General features: G+C 56.7%; 1 protein-coding gene across 1 annotated transcript in view; it reads right to left on the bottom strand.

The window, feature by feature from the left end:
• Positions 1-3,190: 3,190 nt before the first annotated feature.
• Positions 3,191-17,140, bottom strand: part of CDC42BPB (CDC42 binding protein kinase beta) — a 134,192-nt gene continuing 120,242 nt past the window's right edge. The window contains exons 26-37 of the mRNA XM_004376703.2: positions 16,477-16,616; positions 15,677-15,758; positions 14,167-14,383; positions 13,689-13,751; positions 11,883-12,479; positions 8,113-8,210; positions 7,946-8,030; positions 7,683-7,800; positions 6,891-7,008; positions 6,498-6,603; positions 6,345-6,415; positions 3,191-3,322 (exon numbers count right to left, since the gene is read on the bottom strand). Of these exons, the coding sequence (XP_004376760.1) occupies positions 3,191-3,322; positions 6,345-6,415; positions 6,498-6,603; positions 6,891-7,008; positions 7,683-7,800; positions 7,946-8,030; positions 8,113-8,210; positions 11,883-12,479; positions 13,689-13,751; positions 14,167-14,383; positions 15,677-15,758; positions 16,477-16,616 (1,827 nt within the window). The remainder of the gene's footprint in view (positions 3,323-6,344; positions 6,416-6,497; positions 6,604-6,890; positions 7,009-7,682; positions 7,801-7,945; positions 8,031-8,112; positions 8,211-11,882; positions 12,480-13,688; positions 13,752-14,166; positions 14,384-15,676; positions 15,759-16,476; positions 16,617-17,140) is intronic.

Raw genomic sequence — 17,140 nt, 5'->3', positions numbered from 1 at the left:
TGTTGTTAATTGATGTCCTGTCGATTTAGACTCACAGTGACCCTACATGACAGGGCAGAACTACCCCACAGGGTTTCCTAGGCTGTAATCTTTTCAATGTTAAAACGCATAAGATGTCACTTTGAGGATGAAGGTGCGCCTGATCCAAGCCATGGTATTTTCAACCGCCTCATATGCATGTGAAAGCTGGGCAAGAATAAGGAAAACTGAAGAAGAATTGGTGCATCTGACTTACGGTGCTGGCAAAGAATATTGACTATACCATGGACTGCCACAAGAACAAACAAATCTGTCTTGGAAAAAATACAGCCAGAATGCTCCTTAGAAGCAATGATGGCAAAATTTTGTCTCAAGTACTTTGAACATGTTATCAAGAGACCAGTCCCTAGAGGACATCATACTTGGTCAAGTAAAGGGTCAGTAAAAAAGAGACCCTCAACGAGATGGACTGACACAATGGCCGTAACGATGGGCTCAAGCATAACAATGATCGTGAGGATGGTGAAGGGCTGGGCAGTGTTTGGTTCTGTTGTATACAGGGTCGCTATGAGTTGGAACTGACTCGAAGATACCCAACAACAATCTTTATGGGAGCAGATTTCCAAGTCTTTTCTCCCACAGAGCCGCTGGTGTCCGAATCACTGACCTTTCAGTTAGCAGCCGAGTGCTTAACTACTGTGCCACCAGGGGTCCTTAGCCATGAATACCACCACATATTCATTCTGCTGCAACAGCTAGCACTTTGCTTTTAAAACTGGCAGTCGATGCCTCCTGCTCCAGACCTGTGAGGTGCTTTGCTGTCCTCATTTGCTTTAATCCTCGAGATACACCCTGACTGAGTGCCCGCCTTGCTGCCCCACACTGTCCTGCCCCAAGCACTGGCTGATGTTGGTATGGTGCTTTCCCCAGGTTTTCGGGTGCTTCCGTTTCACTCAGTTATTTCTGGAAGGTTGCCTCGATGACCCTGTGGCACCCCTGCTGCTCCCACCCACTCCAGTTCCCCCCCAGGCAGGTGGAAGATGCTGTTTCTGACCTTGGAGGGTGGGTGTGGCATGGGACAGGAACCACGAGACTGTGACACAAGGCCCTCTGATAGGCTTCAGGGGCCAGAGCTGGATGTGTCCATCCCTCCCACTGGTGACACAGGGGCCTGGTCCCCCTCTGCCAATGGACGGTGATGAGCAGATACAGGGACATGGCTGTCCTGGCTGCAGTCAGCGTTGGGGTACAGACACGACCCCCGAGCCGCAGGGGTTTACCAAGTGTATTCCCTGCTCACCCCCACACCCACGTGTCTGCAGCCAAGATGGCCGTGTCCACACGTCACAAGCGTCCTGGGCTCACAGATGCCTGTGAGGCCTGCACTGGGGCTACTCGTGACTAACGCCCAGTGACGCCGACGTACCTGAGCGTCCACCCGTGCTGGTGCTTGGCTGCCCAGCCCCCTTCCAGGCTCCATCTTCACTCATCCCCATGCCACCCACCCAGGTGCTGCTCTGCCCTCAGGCTGGAAGAACTGACCAGCACGGCTGGACCCTGCCCCGGGGACGTGAAACCTGGGGCCAAGGCCCCATACCTGCAGTCCTGCTCCCCTCCTCATACCCTTTCCCACACTTGGGGTGACCCCCTGCCAGCCCCAACCTCGTCTCAAGCCCCCCCCTCTTCCCAGTGACTCCAGCCTGTCCCGTCACATCCCTTATGACTTCTGGGGACAGTGTGCTGTGAGGACGGGGCAACCCTCCTGCCCAGCCTCCCTCATTGGGCCCTTGGTGGGGGCAGGGAGCCCCCTTACCCCTAGGTCTTGGCCCCGTGGGCAGCTGGTAACCAGCAGAGGCCCTGGCCAGATCATTGCTCACCTGGGGCCCCTCCACTTGAGGCCCAGCCACGTGGACACAGTCGACTCCGTGTGGTTCCCTGAGGGGACAGCTCTTCCATTTGGGTAAGACGTTCCACTTGAGGATTCCTGGGAGCCCAGGCATGCTGATGGCGACACCGTCACACATGAAGGCAGACCCCTGTCAACTTTAAAACTGCTGTCTTCTCTTTATTGACAGGTAAATTGTTCAAAAATGTCCTCACAATTTAATAATTACAAAGACTCAAACTTACATTAAAAAAGTAAAAACCAGAACCCCCAGCAGGTGCCAGCCCCGGCGGAAGGCCCAGGAGGGCAGGCAGGGCGGCGTGGTGCACAGGGAGCCTCTGCCACTCAGCACCGACCCGGATGCGTGCCCCCGGTCGGCGCCGCGAGACAGTGGGAGAGCAGGGAGCCCGGGAGAGAACTCGTGAACTGTCCGAGCCGGACGACAGGCGGAGTCGGCTGCCAGTTAATTACAAGCCTTTAATGACACAGGGTCACAAACCCGATTACTCCACATATATAGTACAGGAGGGGGAGATTAAATACACGCGAGCATCGCCGCTGCCGTGGCCGGGACACGGAGTGTGTGGGTGAGTCTACGTGATCGGTTCTGGGTTACGAATCACGGGGTCTCCATGCGGGGGTGGAGGGGGCGGGGGGCCCAGCACTTGCTGCCTGGCTCCCGGGGCCTGCCTGTGCCACACCACCTTGGCCCAGGGAGTGGGGTTTTATGCTAGCAGCAGCAGCTGGGAGGTGAGTGGGCGACAGAACACAGCTGACTCTGCAGCAGTGGACACCAGTGACACTGGCCAGCGCGCAGGTGGGTGGGCGGCACTGGTCCCTGGCTGGGAGGTTGGCAGAAAGACTTCTGTAGCTGAGCCCGCAATGGCTACATAATGAAAAGGCCACAAACTAACCTCCCCTTTCTGTGTCTCCAAATTCTAGTGAGTCTGGGAATCACGGACGACTTTTCTAGTCTCCTGAGGCCCTGAAAGCAGTCTCGGGACACAGGAAGTATCTGCTTCCTAAGCGCGGGGTCTGTTTCACCCCCGAGGGGGGCCAGCATGGCCACGCAGCTGCCCTGGCTGGAGCAGGGCTGGGGGGGCCGTCACCGCCGCCGAGCGGAACCGTCACCACACCGTGTGGGGGGTGGGCCTGGCTACTGCCTGGACGCCGCGGACAACTCTGATCATTATTCAATAAAGACTTTCTGCATCTCCTATCTACACACCCACTCCACATCTCCTCGAGTGACACTGAGGATCCGCTCGGTCTTGGCACTGACGGAGCCGGTGTGGGCTCCCGGCTGTGGCGCGGGTGGCAGGTGGCTCAGGCGTCGCAGGCTGGCGGCTCCAGGCCTTCCAGGGGGAGCTGGCTCCGGTGGGGGGAGTTGGGACTTGGTGGGCCGCTGGGGTTGGAGCTGTTGGACGGGGTTGAGTGTTTGGTGGAATCTGAGTCCGGCTGTCAACACAAGAAGGGACAGGTGAGTGCGCGTGCCGGCGGGAAGGGTGGGCTCCGGTCCTGGTACGGCCCAGCGGGATATGGCATGTTCGGGGACAGATGTGATACTGTGCCTTCCCTCTCCTTGGGACACACTGTCTACAGGCCACGTGCCCAGTCCTTTGGCTGAGGGGCACCATAAAACCCAACACCCAGCTCCACTGATGACTCAGTCATCACAAAGGGCAGGCCCTCTGGAGAAGAACCAGGCGACACCGTAGCCAGGCGGTCAAACGTAGCCAGTGTGTTGCTGCCGGCAGACAAGCACCGTTGCCTCGGCACACTGAGAGGACCCCAAGGCCCACGAGTACGCCAGCATGAATGGCCTCACAGGAGACGTCAGCCGAGTCAGGCCAGTAGCAGCCTCTGAAATGGCGGGCTGGCACCGTCACGCCACACCAAAGCAGGCTGCGGGACCGTCCTGATGAAAAGGGACTACCTGCAAGGTGGGCCTGCTAAGTGCAATGGGCAGATCCTGTTCCAGAAAAAAACCTTGCTTCAGAGGACGTTATCAGGACACTGAAATCGGAACAGGCAAATCATCACGTCAGAGGTATGTTGTCTGGATTTGATACCTGACTTTGGTCTCCTCAGAGAAGATCCCAACCCTTACGTAAAGGGAACGATGTGTGCAGCCTACTCACACAGCTCAGAGGAAACGTGTGTGCGTGAGTGTGCAAGTGTACACGTGTGCCTGTGGGTTAGTATATGTGCGCACACACACACACACCTTTATGCACTGATTTGTCCCTGGGGAGAACGTGTACTAGCCGCCAGGTGTGGGTACTTCTCGAGCGTCAAGGAGGCGTGCTCTGCACCACAACCAACCTGAATGTCTCTGAGCAAAGTCACTGTCTCAGAGAGGACAGCCGAGGGGACTGCCGAGACCTGACCCAGTGCGCTCGCGGCCCCGGGCTGACTTGAGGGAAGGTGTCAGAGGCCACTGTGGAGGCGACGAAGGAGGGGGTCTGTGTGTGGGCAGCCTGCTGGGTGAACCCACAGGGTCGCTGTGGGACTGTCTGCGTGGGCTGTTGTGACCCACAGGTGGCCCGAGTTCGCAGAAGACTACGCGGGAGCGCGTGGGGGCCACGATGCTGACACTTAGGGTCACATGGTTCTCCCAAAAGTCAACAAGGCAAAACGGGTGAGGTAAAGCGTGTATGGGTGTGCTCTCTACTACGCTTTTTAAAAATTGTGGTAAAATACATTACAACAAAAAAAAATTGCCTTTTCACCCTTTTTAAATGTAGTGACGTTCACCACGCAAGCCATCACACTATCCATTTCCACAGTTTTCCATCACCACATGTTCTACTGTTCCTACAACTTTTCTGGAGATTTGAAATTTTGCAAAATAAACAGTTGAGGGAAAAATGGTAAAGTAAAGCGGGAAAAAGAGCTGCCTCTAAGCGTCGCCAACCTCCAGCAGTCTGGGGGAGGGCTCCAAGGCCTCAAGGACAAAGAAGCCTGATGTCACGGCCATTAGGAGATGCAAAACCTCCCAACTCAGGGCTTGGGGCCAACAGGGCCCTGCACACAAACCCACCACGGGTGACGGACAGAGAGACATGGGCAACTTCACTGATCAACACAGATGAGAAACTGTAAATAAGACATTCACACACCAGATCAACGGTGTGCTCGTGGGACAGCATCAGGCACGGAGGATGTGGTCTAAGGATCTAGGGAGGTTGGTGTGACTGCATTAACTGGTCATGGAGAAAACCCACGAAGGCCACTTGGGAAATGTCAAAAAACCCCACTTGGGAAATGTCAAAAAACCCCACTGGGTTAGCCTTCACCACCGCTTGCTCACTGCAAACTCTTACTGAGGTAGGGAGAGGAAAAGCACTTCCTTAGCCAGGTGAAAAGTGTTTATTAGAAATGACACCCAGCTTCAGATGAGTAAGAAACTGAGGCAGCGGCCAGAAGAGGGCGTCATGGATATAAATTAACACTGGAAGCCCTGCCCAGGGCACTGGGAGAGGCCGCTCACACATACGCCCAGCTACACACACACTCAGAGGCACACACACACATCCATTAATGCACGTGTATACTTGTGCACACGCAATTGTTAACATACGCACACAAGTTCACAGGCACACGCACACACAATACACTCACACATGCACACTGATATGGTAAGAGACACAACTGTCAAAATTGCCTATGACACCCAAGGCCATCAAATGGGACACGGGACCCAGTTAGCACTCAGGGAGGTGGCTGCACACAGAACATCCTTAAGTCACCAGCCTACATAAACTCCAACAGAGGCCTCCTGAACACACGATGAAAGATTAGATTCTACTCGCAAGAGCAACAAAAACCTCGGCACTCTTAAGAATACACTTGCTAGCAACGAACCCGCACGCCCTCAGTGGTGGGGGTGGGGGTGGGAGACCACCAGCTGAGAGACGCACAATGTTCCCTGACAAGAGAATCAAAATGGTGAATGCTCGCAAATAACCTATAAATTCAATTTGATCCCCAAACTCTCAACATGACACTTGCTTTTTAATTACGGAACCAGCAAGCTAGCTTTACGATTTATTTGAAGGAGAAGACGAAATGGCCAAGGAACTGTTAAGGAAAAACAAGGAGATTTGCTCCACCAGATGCCAAAGTCCACGGCAGGCAGCACTGGCGCAGGGGACCGTCCGTCCCCAGCAAGACCCAGCAGAGGTCCCACCACTGCCACGTGTAGACGCGGGATTCAACACACAACAAGGAGGCAGTTCAGGTCGGAGGGAAGGGAATGGTGGACAGCGTGCATCCACCTCAGAGACAAGCTGGCTCAGGCCCCCCCACCCCGTGCACACACACTCACGTGCACACGCACACTTGCACACACATATGTGCACTCTCTCACGTTCCCCAGACATGACGATGACCTCCCTTGTACAGGGCCAGCCCCTCCTCCCAGACGCCTGCTGGGTCTACCGCCCGGGGCTGCTCTGCTGGGTGAGGTCAGTCTCACCTCTTTGTCGAAGTCCTGGTCGGGGTCAGACGTCCTCCTCAGCGGCACGGCCCCCCCGGGCTCCGACCCGCCTGCACAACAAGAAGCCGTTTCCGGTGCACCTTGTTTCGGGGCCCGCCCGCCCTGCCCCGTAGGCGTCACCACCCTTCATACCTGACGAGGGCCATGAGATGTACGGCTTATTCCTGGGCGGGGGCTGCCGGGACAGGCTGGCGGGCACAGGGCCGGGCCTCTCCTCCTGCGTGGAGGGCAGCGCGCTCTGGACAGAGGAAGCAGGACCGTAAACACCCACTGCAGCAGGGGCAGCTGAAGGGCGGGCTGCCAGACAGACACACAGGCGCGTGCACTGGGAAGCTGGCTGGGAAGGGCCTGGCCATTCCCACGGGCAAAGAAGGTAAGACTGAGTGGGCCAGCCTCCAAGGGCCTCTGCAGATGTGTCTCCTCAGGGCACTGCAAAGCCAGGCTCCTTCCTAACTGGCCACGCCACCGCCTGGGTCCAGGTGGGGCCCCGCCTGGAGTCCCCACCAGCCCTGGGGCCACACTCACCAGCGGCAGGTCCATGAGCACTTGCATGCCGTCGCCAGGCCCCATGTGCGCCACGTGGTTGAAATTGGTCGGGTTGGATATCATCTTGGATCTCAGCTCTGGGTCTCTGAGCATCTCCCTGAGTAGTGAGAAAGGCTTTGAGACCCTACCCGCACACGAGGCCTTCTTGGCTGTCCCCTGGCCCCCAGCTTACGTGTGGTACCTCCTTGGTTCCGCCCCAGCTCCCAGTCCGTACATGAGACCTCCTGAACTCTGCCCCGGCTCCCAGCCCGTACATGAGACCTTCTCGGCGGTGCCCCAGACCCTATGTGAGACCTCCTGGGCTCTGTCCCGTTCCCCAGCTGGTACACGGTACCTCCTCGGCTGTGCCCCGGCCCGTACCTGAGACCTCCTCAGCTCTGTCCCAGCCCCAGCTTATACATGGAACCTCCTTGGCTATATCCAAACCCAGGCTTATACATAGGCAGTGCGCCAGCCCCTAGCTTATAGGTAAGACGACCAGCCGTGCCCTAAGCCCCAGCTTATACCTGAGACCTCCTAGGCTGTGCCCGGGCCCCCGCCTTATACATGAGACCTCCTCAGCTCTGCCGAAGACCGATGGCTTATACATTAGACCTCCTCGGCTCTGTCAGATACCCCCGACCTACACATGAGACCTCCCCGGCTCTGCCCCGACCCCTGGCTTATACATGAGACCCCCTCAGCTCTACCCGGGCCCCTTAGCTTATACAGGAGACCTCCTAGGCTGCGCCCCGATCCCGTGTGATCCCGCCGGCCCAGTGCTGCCCTCACCGCCTCTGTTGCAGCCGCTCCTCCTCAGGAACCTTGAACACGAACCTCCGCTTGCTCCTGGTCCGCAACATCTGCTTTTTACTGTTATCAGAGGTATCGGGAACATTGAGAACAGTGCCTGCGGAAGCGAGGAGACCCGGTGACCACGTGCCCAGTGGGCGGGCACCACGTGCCAAGGGCGTGGCCATGCTAGCTGTGAGACAACGGCCCAGACCACTGGGAAGACCCCTTCCACCTACTCCCGCCCACTGGGCGGGGCTTACCGGAGAAACTGCTCTTGAAGTAGATGAGGCGCGGGGGCTCGCAGCTGAGGAGGTTGAGGCTGCCTTCTGGGTTCAGTGGTCGGATCTGTCGGAAGGCAGAGCGGTGACACGGTAGCCCGAGCAGCAGCATCCTGGAAGGAGCCAGGGAGCCGCCCGCCCAGCCTTACCCGCCGCAGGCCGATGGTCTGCACCCACTCCATGGTGTTCACATCAAAGACGTCGACGCCGTATTCGCTGTACACGGTGACGTGGGAAGGGCTGCAACCTAGTGTGGACGGAGGAGTAAGCGGTGAGCACCCGGCGCAGCAGCACCTCGAGACCTGGCGCCCTCGGCCGCGGCCAGACGCCGGGACACGGCAGCACGTCAGAAAGTGTTCCGGGGGTGGGCAGTGCTGCCCCACGTCAGGGAACAGGTGGGCTCAGGTAATTGCACGCTTCTTCTCGCTCCCACTCTAGAGTTAACTTCATGTGTTCAAACCCTTCAATGCCCCAGCCACCTCTGTAACTTTGAGACACACTTTACATACCGTGGTATGGGTGCTGAAGATGACTTTAAGTTACTTTTTCCGTTTAGTTATCCTATAACATGATTACTGCAAAAGCTTATTAATTCAGACACAACAGTTAGAATCCAGGTAGGGGCTGACAGTTCAGGCAAACACCTTCTCCAGGAGACACCAAGTAGCCAGGCCCTTGAGTAAGGATGTCCCACAAGAACAGCTGTGTAGCTCTCGGGCCAAAGTTGTCCACCTCCACCCACCCTGGGGGTTCTGGACTTTTCTACAGCCAGGCCGAAAGGCCGTTTCAGGCCTCACCTCTGCGGCCTGTCTGGGTGCATCTTCAAATAAAGACACCAGGGAAGACACTCTGGTCTTCCGGGAGCGGTCAGCCCTGCTGTCGGCCTCTTCCCGTTCACTCCGGGTAACCGGCAAAGCTAGACTGCAACGGGAGGTGGCTTGATGCACCACACACGAGGCCAAGGGCTGCGGGCCACTTTGCGTCTCAAGCTGAAGTGTGTCCCCTCCTTTAGAACAGTAGGAAGACACCTGGCAAATCTGAGGGAGAAAGCTCAGCAGACGGCCACTGCCCGCTGTCACTTGCCAGCATCAACACAGCCCACCTGGTGCAGTCCGTGTCCGTGCAGAAACGCAGAGCTGTGACGGTGGCCATCCAGCCCTGGAAGGCGCCAGCTAGCTCTGGCCCCAGTTCTTCTACTTCCCAGGGCTAAAGGCTGATCTTTATTACATCACACTTCATTAAGTGAAAATAAATTTTTAAAAAGCTTCCACTGTGTTTCTATTACAGAATCCAAACTGGTTGCCTGATCGACCCCTTCCTTTTGAATACAAAGAAGAAACAGGGTTTAGGAAACAGACATAAAGGCTGCTGAAACATCCTCCAACTGTCTTGGAAGTAATGTTTGGCGTATGCCCATGAGGCCGGCTTTGAGGGCCAGGTGCACAAGGTGCTGGGAAGTCAGCTGGCCCTGAGTGTGCTACCAGAGGAAATGCTCCACAAAGGGGCTTTATTTGTGGGAAGAAATCTGTGTGCGTGACTTGCTGATTGTCATGGATTGAACTGTGTCCCCCCAAAATACATGTATCAATTTGGCTAGGCCATGATTCCCAGTATTGTGTAACTGTGCACCACCTCATCTGATGTGATTTTCCTATGTGTTGTAAATCCTATCAATATGATGTTAATAAGATGGATTAGCAGTAGTTAGTTATACTGATGAAACCTACAAAATTAGATTGTGTCTTAAGTCAATCCTTTTTGAGATATAAAAGAGAGAAGAGAGCAGAGAGACAGGGGAACCTCATACCACCAAGAAAGCAGTGCCAGGAGTACAGTGCGTCCTTTGGACCCGGGGTTCCTGCACGGAGAAGCTCCTAGTCCAGGGGAAGATTGATCTTAAGGACCTTCCTCCAGAGCCAGCAGAGAGAAATCCTTCCCCTGGAGCTGACGCCCTGAATTTGGACTTCTAGCCTACCAGACTGCGAGAAAATAACTTTTGTTGAAACCATCCACTTGTGGTATTTCTGTTATAGCAGCATCAGATGACTAAGACACTGAAAAAACTGATAAACTAAGATGTCCACCCTAAGAGAAACTTAAACCAAAAAGTGTTACTGGGGGAAGAGCACAGGCTGTGAGGTCTGACAGACCTGAGTTTGAACCCAGTCTTGCTGTGTGATTTATGAACATTACAGAGCCTCGGTTTCCTCATCTGTAAAATGGGACTGATAATCCCCACTGTAGGCAGAGACTGTGGGTTGGGGGTTAAAGTGAGATAATAGATCTAAAGTGCCAGCGCAGGGCTTGAACAAGTTACTTTGTTTTCGTGAGCTCGAAGACCGACTTAGCATCTGTGTTCTGCATGGGGAAGAAAAGGAGGTGCCCACACAAGTGGACTGAGACCTGGGGGCAGAGGGGAATGGCATGAATGTCAGGAACTATGCTGGGGGCCGACAACCACGATCAGAAAACTTCTGCACTCAGGGGCTGGGCCCTTTCATTTCAAAACGATAATGTTCTGGAAAAAGAGACCCCGAGGAGCAGGACATGCACGTGGTCGTGTGACGGAGGGTGACGAGGTGTGCGTGGTGGAGGGACAAGAAACGGAGCGTGGAGGCCTCAAAATGGCAGGGGCCTTGGCCATGAATGCCACACCCAGCCCGGGGCGCGGCTACTGCACGCGGGTCAGGAACACTGCAGGAGCCCTCACACCCAGCCCGGGGCGCGGCTACTGCACGCGGGTCAGGAACACTGCAGGAGCCCTCACACCCAGCCCGGGGCGCGGCTACTGCACGCGGGTCAGGAACACTGCAGGAGCCCTCACACCCAGCCCGGGTCGCGGCTACTGCACGCGGGTCAGGAACACTGCAGGAGCCCCTACACCCAGCCCGGGTGCGGCTGTCTCACGCTGGGTCAGGGACACCGCAGGAGCCCTCACACCTGCCAGCCCAGGGGCGGCTGTCTCACACCAGGTCAGGAACACTGCAGGAGCCCCTATACCTGCTAGCCCGGGGCGGGCAACAGCAGCCAGAGACGGGCTCTCAGTGTTAGGTAATTAAGGAAAAAGACCCCTCCTCCATTTCACACTCAGCGGTGCCTGGCTGGCTCATCTAATCACCACTGCCTCCGTCTGGACCGCGGGGGCCGTGTGCAGGGTATTCTGAGGAGCCTCGGGCATGGGCCCTGAGGTCTAGGGTCCCAGAGGAGCAGTCAGCAGCGGTGGGAAGTCCCGCTCACCGCGCCGGCTCTTGGTCCTCAGTCCCTCGCCTCCTGCCCCCCACTCTCGGGGCCTTGGGTGACTTCCCAAGCGGATGCCCGCCCAACACCAACATTTACACATGCCGCTTAAGGCACACCAGATGCCCCTGCTCTCAGAGCAGCTCTAGAAACACTGAAACCCCATGTCCAGAGGAGCTCCTGGCGGGACTGCAGGGCTGCATTTCTTCTGGCCACCAAAACCCCTGAGCTTGTTCTGTTTGCTGCCTGAATTAATACATTATCATAAAGAATATCTTGTAAGAAAAATAAAATTCCGGTCCCTTCTTCCTGTCACCTCACTCTTACCCAGGGAGGCCAGCAGCCACCATGGGGTCCTTTGCTGAGGGGTTGCCTGCAAAGGCTTTGGAAAAGAGCCTCATGTTCCTGGGTGGGAGCAGGTGCAGGGCAGGTGAGCCTTACATGGGGAGCAGGCACAGGGTGGGTGAGTCTCATGTTCCCCGAGGTGCCAGGCCTACAGCCCTGTAAGCCCCGTGGCTGCCCCAGTCCCCGCTCCCCACCGCGGGAACCAGGCGCCCACCTCCACAGCTCTGTGGCCACTGGGCCATGGGACCGGAGGCCAAGTCAGAGTGAGAGTGCACAGACGCTGGCTGCTGGTGAGGAGGCAACAACAGGGGAATGGCAACAGAAAACATATACATACTACAGGCGACAGGAGCCGCAGGCCACATGAGCTCCTGCATGCGAGACCTCCGGCCTTGCGGGTCCACGTACAGTCCCATGTGGCTGAAGCAAAGCAGGTACTCCTCACTTCTGAGCTCCACAGCACACAGGGCGTCAAAAGACTGCTGGGAGAGGAAGGCAAGCGAGGGGTCAGCGGGATTTACCAGGTTGAGGGCCTGCCCGTCGCCCTGCGTGCTCAGCAGGGCGAACCCAGATGGGTAGCCCACACAGAGCCTGTCCCCGAGCACGGCCATCCACTGCACAGTGCCAGGCGCCGCCAGCTCGCCGAGCTTCCGGTGGAAAGGCTTAGTTCTGTGCAGTTCATAGCAGAGCACCAGCCGCTTCACGGCCACAAACAGGCAGGTGGAGGGGCTCTTCTTCAGTGTTGCGGTGGCTATGAGCTGGCAGCCTTTGGTTTCCGGAAGCTTGATGTCAAAGCTGCCCTCTGCCCCATCCAAGGCGGACCACGGGTAGAGGTGGACGTGGTGGTTCCGGCCGCAGAGCAGGACGACGACCTTCTCCCGGGGCACGAGTGCAATCTGGTGCACCTTCTTGCAGTCGGTTGCTCTCACGATCACTGCAGAGAGGGGTGCGATGTGAGGCGTCAGGCACGCAGCCCCACGAGGACCGGCACCCCAACCCCTGCAGCCAGCCTGAACCCGCCTTTCCGCAGGGTGCCGTGTCTGACGCTCTGCAGAGCTTGCTCCCACCTCCTGAACCGTCCCCGTCACAGGGACAACTCCCTTTTCAGGAGCAGGGGGGCTGTCGTGCGTCGGCTTCCTAGTACATCTCTGCCTCTGGCTCCTGCACACCCTCCCCTGAGCAGCGCGACTGGACGGGGCTTTCATGTGGCCCTGCCAGCCGCTGCATGTTGGCAACGGTGGCCAAATGCCTGTCAGGAAGGTGCCTGGGGGACAGGGGTACCCACTGGTGGCACGGTCACTGCACGGCGTGGCCCTGAACAATGCAGGCAGCACAGATGTGCTGACGTCCTCTCTTGGGTGTCCCCGTGGGGCAGACCTGGCCCTCACTACACACACCCCAGGCGAGACCCCCCAGGCTGCTTGTGGGGAACTAAGGGCTGTCTCTGGCCTCCCAGACCTGGGGGGCACTCTCTGAAGCACCTACCCCCCATATGGCCCCAAATGAACCCAATGCCCCCAACAACCACCTGGACCAGGATCCTGCCCAGGGCTCTCCACACAGAGATGGCCCTGGGCTATGGGAGGGTGACAGCTTCATTCTTCCGTCCCCACCTGGGCTTGTGAGGCGGAGACTACTCCCACCACACCCGCTCTGGGCTGCGGCCTGGCCTCCTCAGGTTCTGTGCAGAGACTCAGGCTGCGAGGCAAAGATGTGGGGCACCTCCCTCGTGGGAAGAATGACACGCTGACATCTGAAGCACAGGCACCTCATGTCTCTCAGTGAAGACTCACTTCTTCTGGGACACTGCCCCACTGCCCAGGGCTCCCGTGGACCCTCTCCTCACAGGGCTCCATGAAGGTAGCACTGAGCTCACCGTCCGACTCCGCGATAAGCCGCAGGAGGTGGCGCCCACCTGCTGCCCCCACCCCGAGCACAGGGCACTGGACAAACACTTGTCACACGCCTGTCCTCCCCTCGGCAAACCACTGTATCGGCGGTTTGCTTTTCCCTTTATTTATGAATCTCCAACGTGGTGATTCAAGTGAATTCACAACTGTCAGGTGTCTCTGCTGCAGCCCTAAAAAGCTTCTCCGTTTCTGCCCTGCTCATCTCTACTAAGGACGTGGGCCTGCTCACTCACCGTCGCGGTTAAGCTCTATGACATACAGTCCTTCTTCCAAGCCCACCGCAATCTTATCTCCATCTGTAAAGGCGGAAAGGGAGGAGTAAAAACAGTAAGAACACCAGCAGCGTGAGCAGAGGTGGTTTGCTTCTTAAAACGTATGGAAAAAAACCAGTTGCCATCAAGCAGATTCTGACTCATGGCAACCCCACGTGTGTCAGAGTAGAACTGTGCCCCATAGGGTTTTCGTGGCTGATTTTTTGGAAGCAAACCACCAGGCCTTTCTTCTGAGGCGCCTCTGGGTGGACTTCAACTGCTAACCTTTCGGTTCGTGGCCAAGTGTGTTCCCCATCTGCACTGCCCGAGGCCTCCACAATGAGAGACCAGCTCATTACTCCAATGGACGCCATGGCCGCAGCCTCCGAGGACCACCTGCGTGTGGCACTCTATCCCCCAAACGCCGAAGCGCAGCCTCGCAGTAGCACCCTGCACGTACCCACGATGGCCGCCGCCAGGATGGCCTTGATGAGAGGCAGCGAACTGTCGTAGGCTTCCTGGGGCACGTGCACGACCTGGTTTCTCAGCCTGTTTTTATGGAGGATCGACTGGAGGCCTTCTAGAATCCCAACCCATTTCCTCTTTTCGTTCTCATTTTCTGTCAGAATGAGCAGTGAGCTGGTCTTAGAAGGTGAACCTAAGAGAGAGGCCGTCACCTTCGTAATGGGAGACAGAACAGACAAAACAGAGGACAGCCGTGAGACGACCAGACACACCAGCAGCTGCCCACAGCCCTGCAGGAAGTCATGTCCAGGTGGGGCACGCGCACTACAGGACGACTGGTGGGAGGACAGTCGTGACCCCGAGGGTCGCTGGAGCTGCCCAGCCTGGCCGGCTCCTCGGCAGCCTCACGGGGACCCTGGTCAGCAGATGGCAGGAGGGGCCAGACGGACCCACATGGCGGGGGGAGCCCCTCGTTTTCAGGTTTTAGTTAACCATGCTCTTGCCAAACCTGTGGTCTAGCAATCTATTTTAAAATTTCTTTCTGGAGTTAGCTTACGATAATTAAGAAAAACAGATTCTCAGATTGTGCCAGGGAAAATTGGGTGTCAGACAAAACCATTTGCCAAGTCCTACTCCCCAGAAGTGTCCTGAGGCGCCCCTCCTAAGTGCTCATTGTGTCCCAGGATGCAATAGCGCAGCCCCATAGCCTCTGGCTTCTCCGCCGCCCTGCCCTGCCCTGCCCCGTCCCTTGTACACGCTGAGCATGCCTACCCCATTCGCCCCATCACCCCCACTGAGCGCAGCCCCCTCTAGGGCATGTCACTGTTTTAGCACACAATGGTGGGGGTTCTGAACATAGAGTGATTTAATAAAAAAATGATTCACGGACTTGGCTTTGTGGTAAACCCCCAATTTTACTGTGTGTATAAAATTCCCAAGGCGGGTGCTGAAGCCATTTTCCTGACGCACACCCCTGGCCAGCGCCTTGGGCGGCCACAGTGACCACCGACAGTAGGGTGGCCTCCACCTCCACCAGCGTGGACATTGGTCCTTTACTGTGCCTGCTCCGGGCGGCACTCGGCCAGGCCTGGACACGTTTCATGGATCCTCATCACGAGTTTCCTCCTAGAGCCCTGTGATCAGAGGAGCCGAGGTACAGACCCAGGAGAGGGGGCTTCTGGTGCAGGTGAAAAGGGAGGGCCAGGGGAGGGGGAGGCAGGTGCCAGCAGAAGAAGCCGGGGAGAAGGTCCCCTAACGAGGGCATGGCTGTGTGGAAAGGGGCTGCGCTTGGTGGGGGTGACGGGGTGAATGGGCTGGGCACGCTTAGCACGTACAAAGGGCAGGGCAGGACGGCAGAGAAGCCAGAGGCTCTGGGTCTGTACTACTGCATCCTGGGACACAACGGAGCACTTAGGAGAAATGCTTCATCTTAACTGTGTGACTTTTTAAAAAAAAATTAATGAAATGGTCTCTAAAAAAATAGGAAAAAATGAGAAAAATCATACCCTGAATATACAAGGAATATCTCGGCGTGTAGCATGTATGACATCTGAAGCCAGGACCGAACTCACGGAAAAATCCTCATCTCTGATAAGAGAGAAGACATTGAGGAAGGAACACACTCTCTCACATGCACTCCCATACACATTCACAAGACTCACACAGCTGCACTCAAACACATATTCACACCCTCACACACATTTACACACATACTTTTAGACACACACATTTGCACTCCAGTCACCCTCACACACATCCCCACACTCCCATATACACTCATTCACACTCACACCCATTTTCACACCGACACACTCACATGCTCTCACACACACCCTCACTCATTCACACTGACACCTTCTCATACACTCACATTCCCTTCTTGATTTCACACACCCTACCCTCCACCCTTTTATATCGCAAACCTTACAAGAAAGTATACTTTTATGAGTCTATTTTCTAGACGACCAGGTGGGCCCTCCCTCCACCTGGATGAGAACATACACTGACGTACGCAGTGGCCGATCTCAACAGACCTGAGTCCCAGGCCCCCCCAGACCCACACGTGGCTCCCCGGGTACGCCAATAAGCCAACTACTCAAAACACCCTGCAGTGGTTGAACAGGACCGGAGGGTAAGAGCCCCCTCACAGCATGTATTTTGACAGCTTAAGTGTTACCTGTTCTTGGACCTGTGCAATAATTAAGTCTGTGAAGGTACAAACTAAAGATTTCCAAAGTGACAAATTCTTAGTCTGGTTAAAGGTTAAAAACACAAAAGCTAACACAGCACCAGTAAGCTGACAGACCTGAGGTCCAGGACCTGGCTGGCGACCACACCGGGCTGTGTGGACTTCCCCTCGGGCAGGTCATACAGGAACAGCTTGCAGTCACAGACCACTGCATAGGCTCGCTGCCACCCCTTCTTCACCCCGGTAGGCTTGGGGATCTGCAAACCAACAGGGACACACTTTACCAAGCAGCAAGGCCTCAGACCGTGCCTGACAGCAGGTCCTCAAAGCAACCGCAGCATGCTCTGTGTGCCTGGGGCTGGGCCTGTGCTGCCCTCCAGCCGCTGTGCAGCCACTTCTGAGGGATAGCGCCCTCACACTCCACCCAGGCAGCAGCTGGACGTGTCTGGGCTCGGTGCTGGTGGGCAGGGCTCGGCGTGCCTGACAGGAGGGGCTGCAGAGGAAGGTGGGAGAATCAGGCACGGCAGGTCCATCTGCACCAAACACAGAACATGGTGCGCGAATAGCTGGATGAAGCTTAGACTGGCCATGTGTGGTGGGCACCACACGCTGCACAGCTCTGGAGTCCTGTTCTCCAACGCACCTGCCCAGACACTCCACCCAGGAGGCAGGTGATAAGCGCCCCAGGGAGCCTAGTGTGGGTCTGGGGGGCCTGGGACCCGGGGAGCCTAGTGTGGGTCTGGGGGGCCTGGGACCCGGGGAGCCTAGTGTGGGTCTGGGG

Source organism: Trichechus manatus, unplaced genomic scaffold, assembly GCF_000243295.1.
Source record: "Trichechus manatus latirostris isolate Lorelei unplaced genomic scaffold, TriManLat1.0 scaffold00045, whole genome shotgun sequence".
In the NCBI taxonomy this organism is placed as follows: domain Eukaryota; kingdom Metazoa; phylum Chordata; class Mammalia; order Sirenia; family Trichechidae; genus Trichechus; species Trichechus manatus.
The sequence above is the reverse complement of the archived record's forward strand: the minus strand, read 5'-3'. Positions and strand labels throughout refer to the sequence as shown.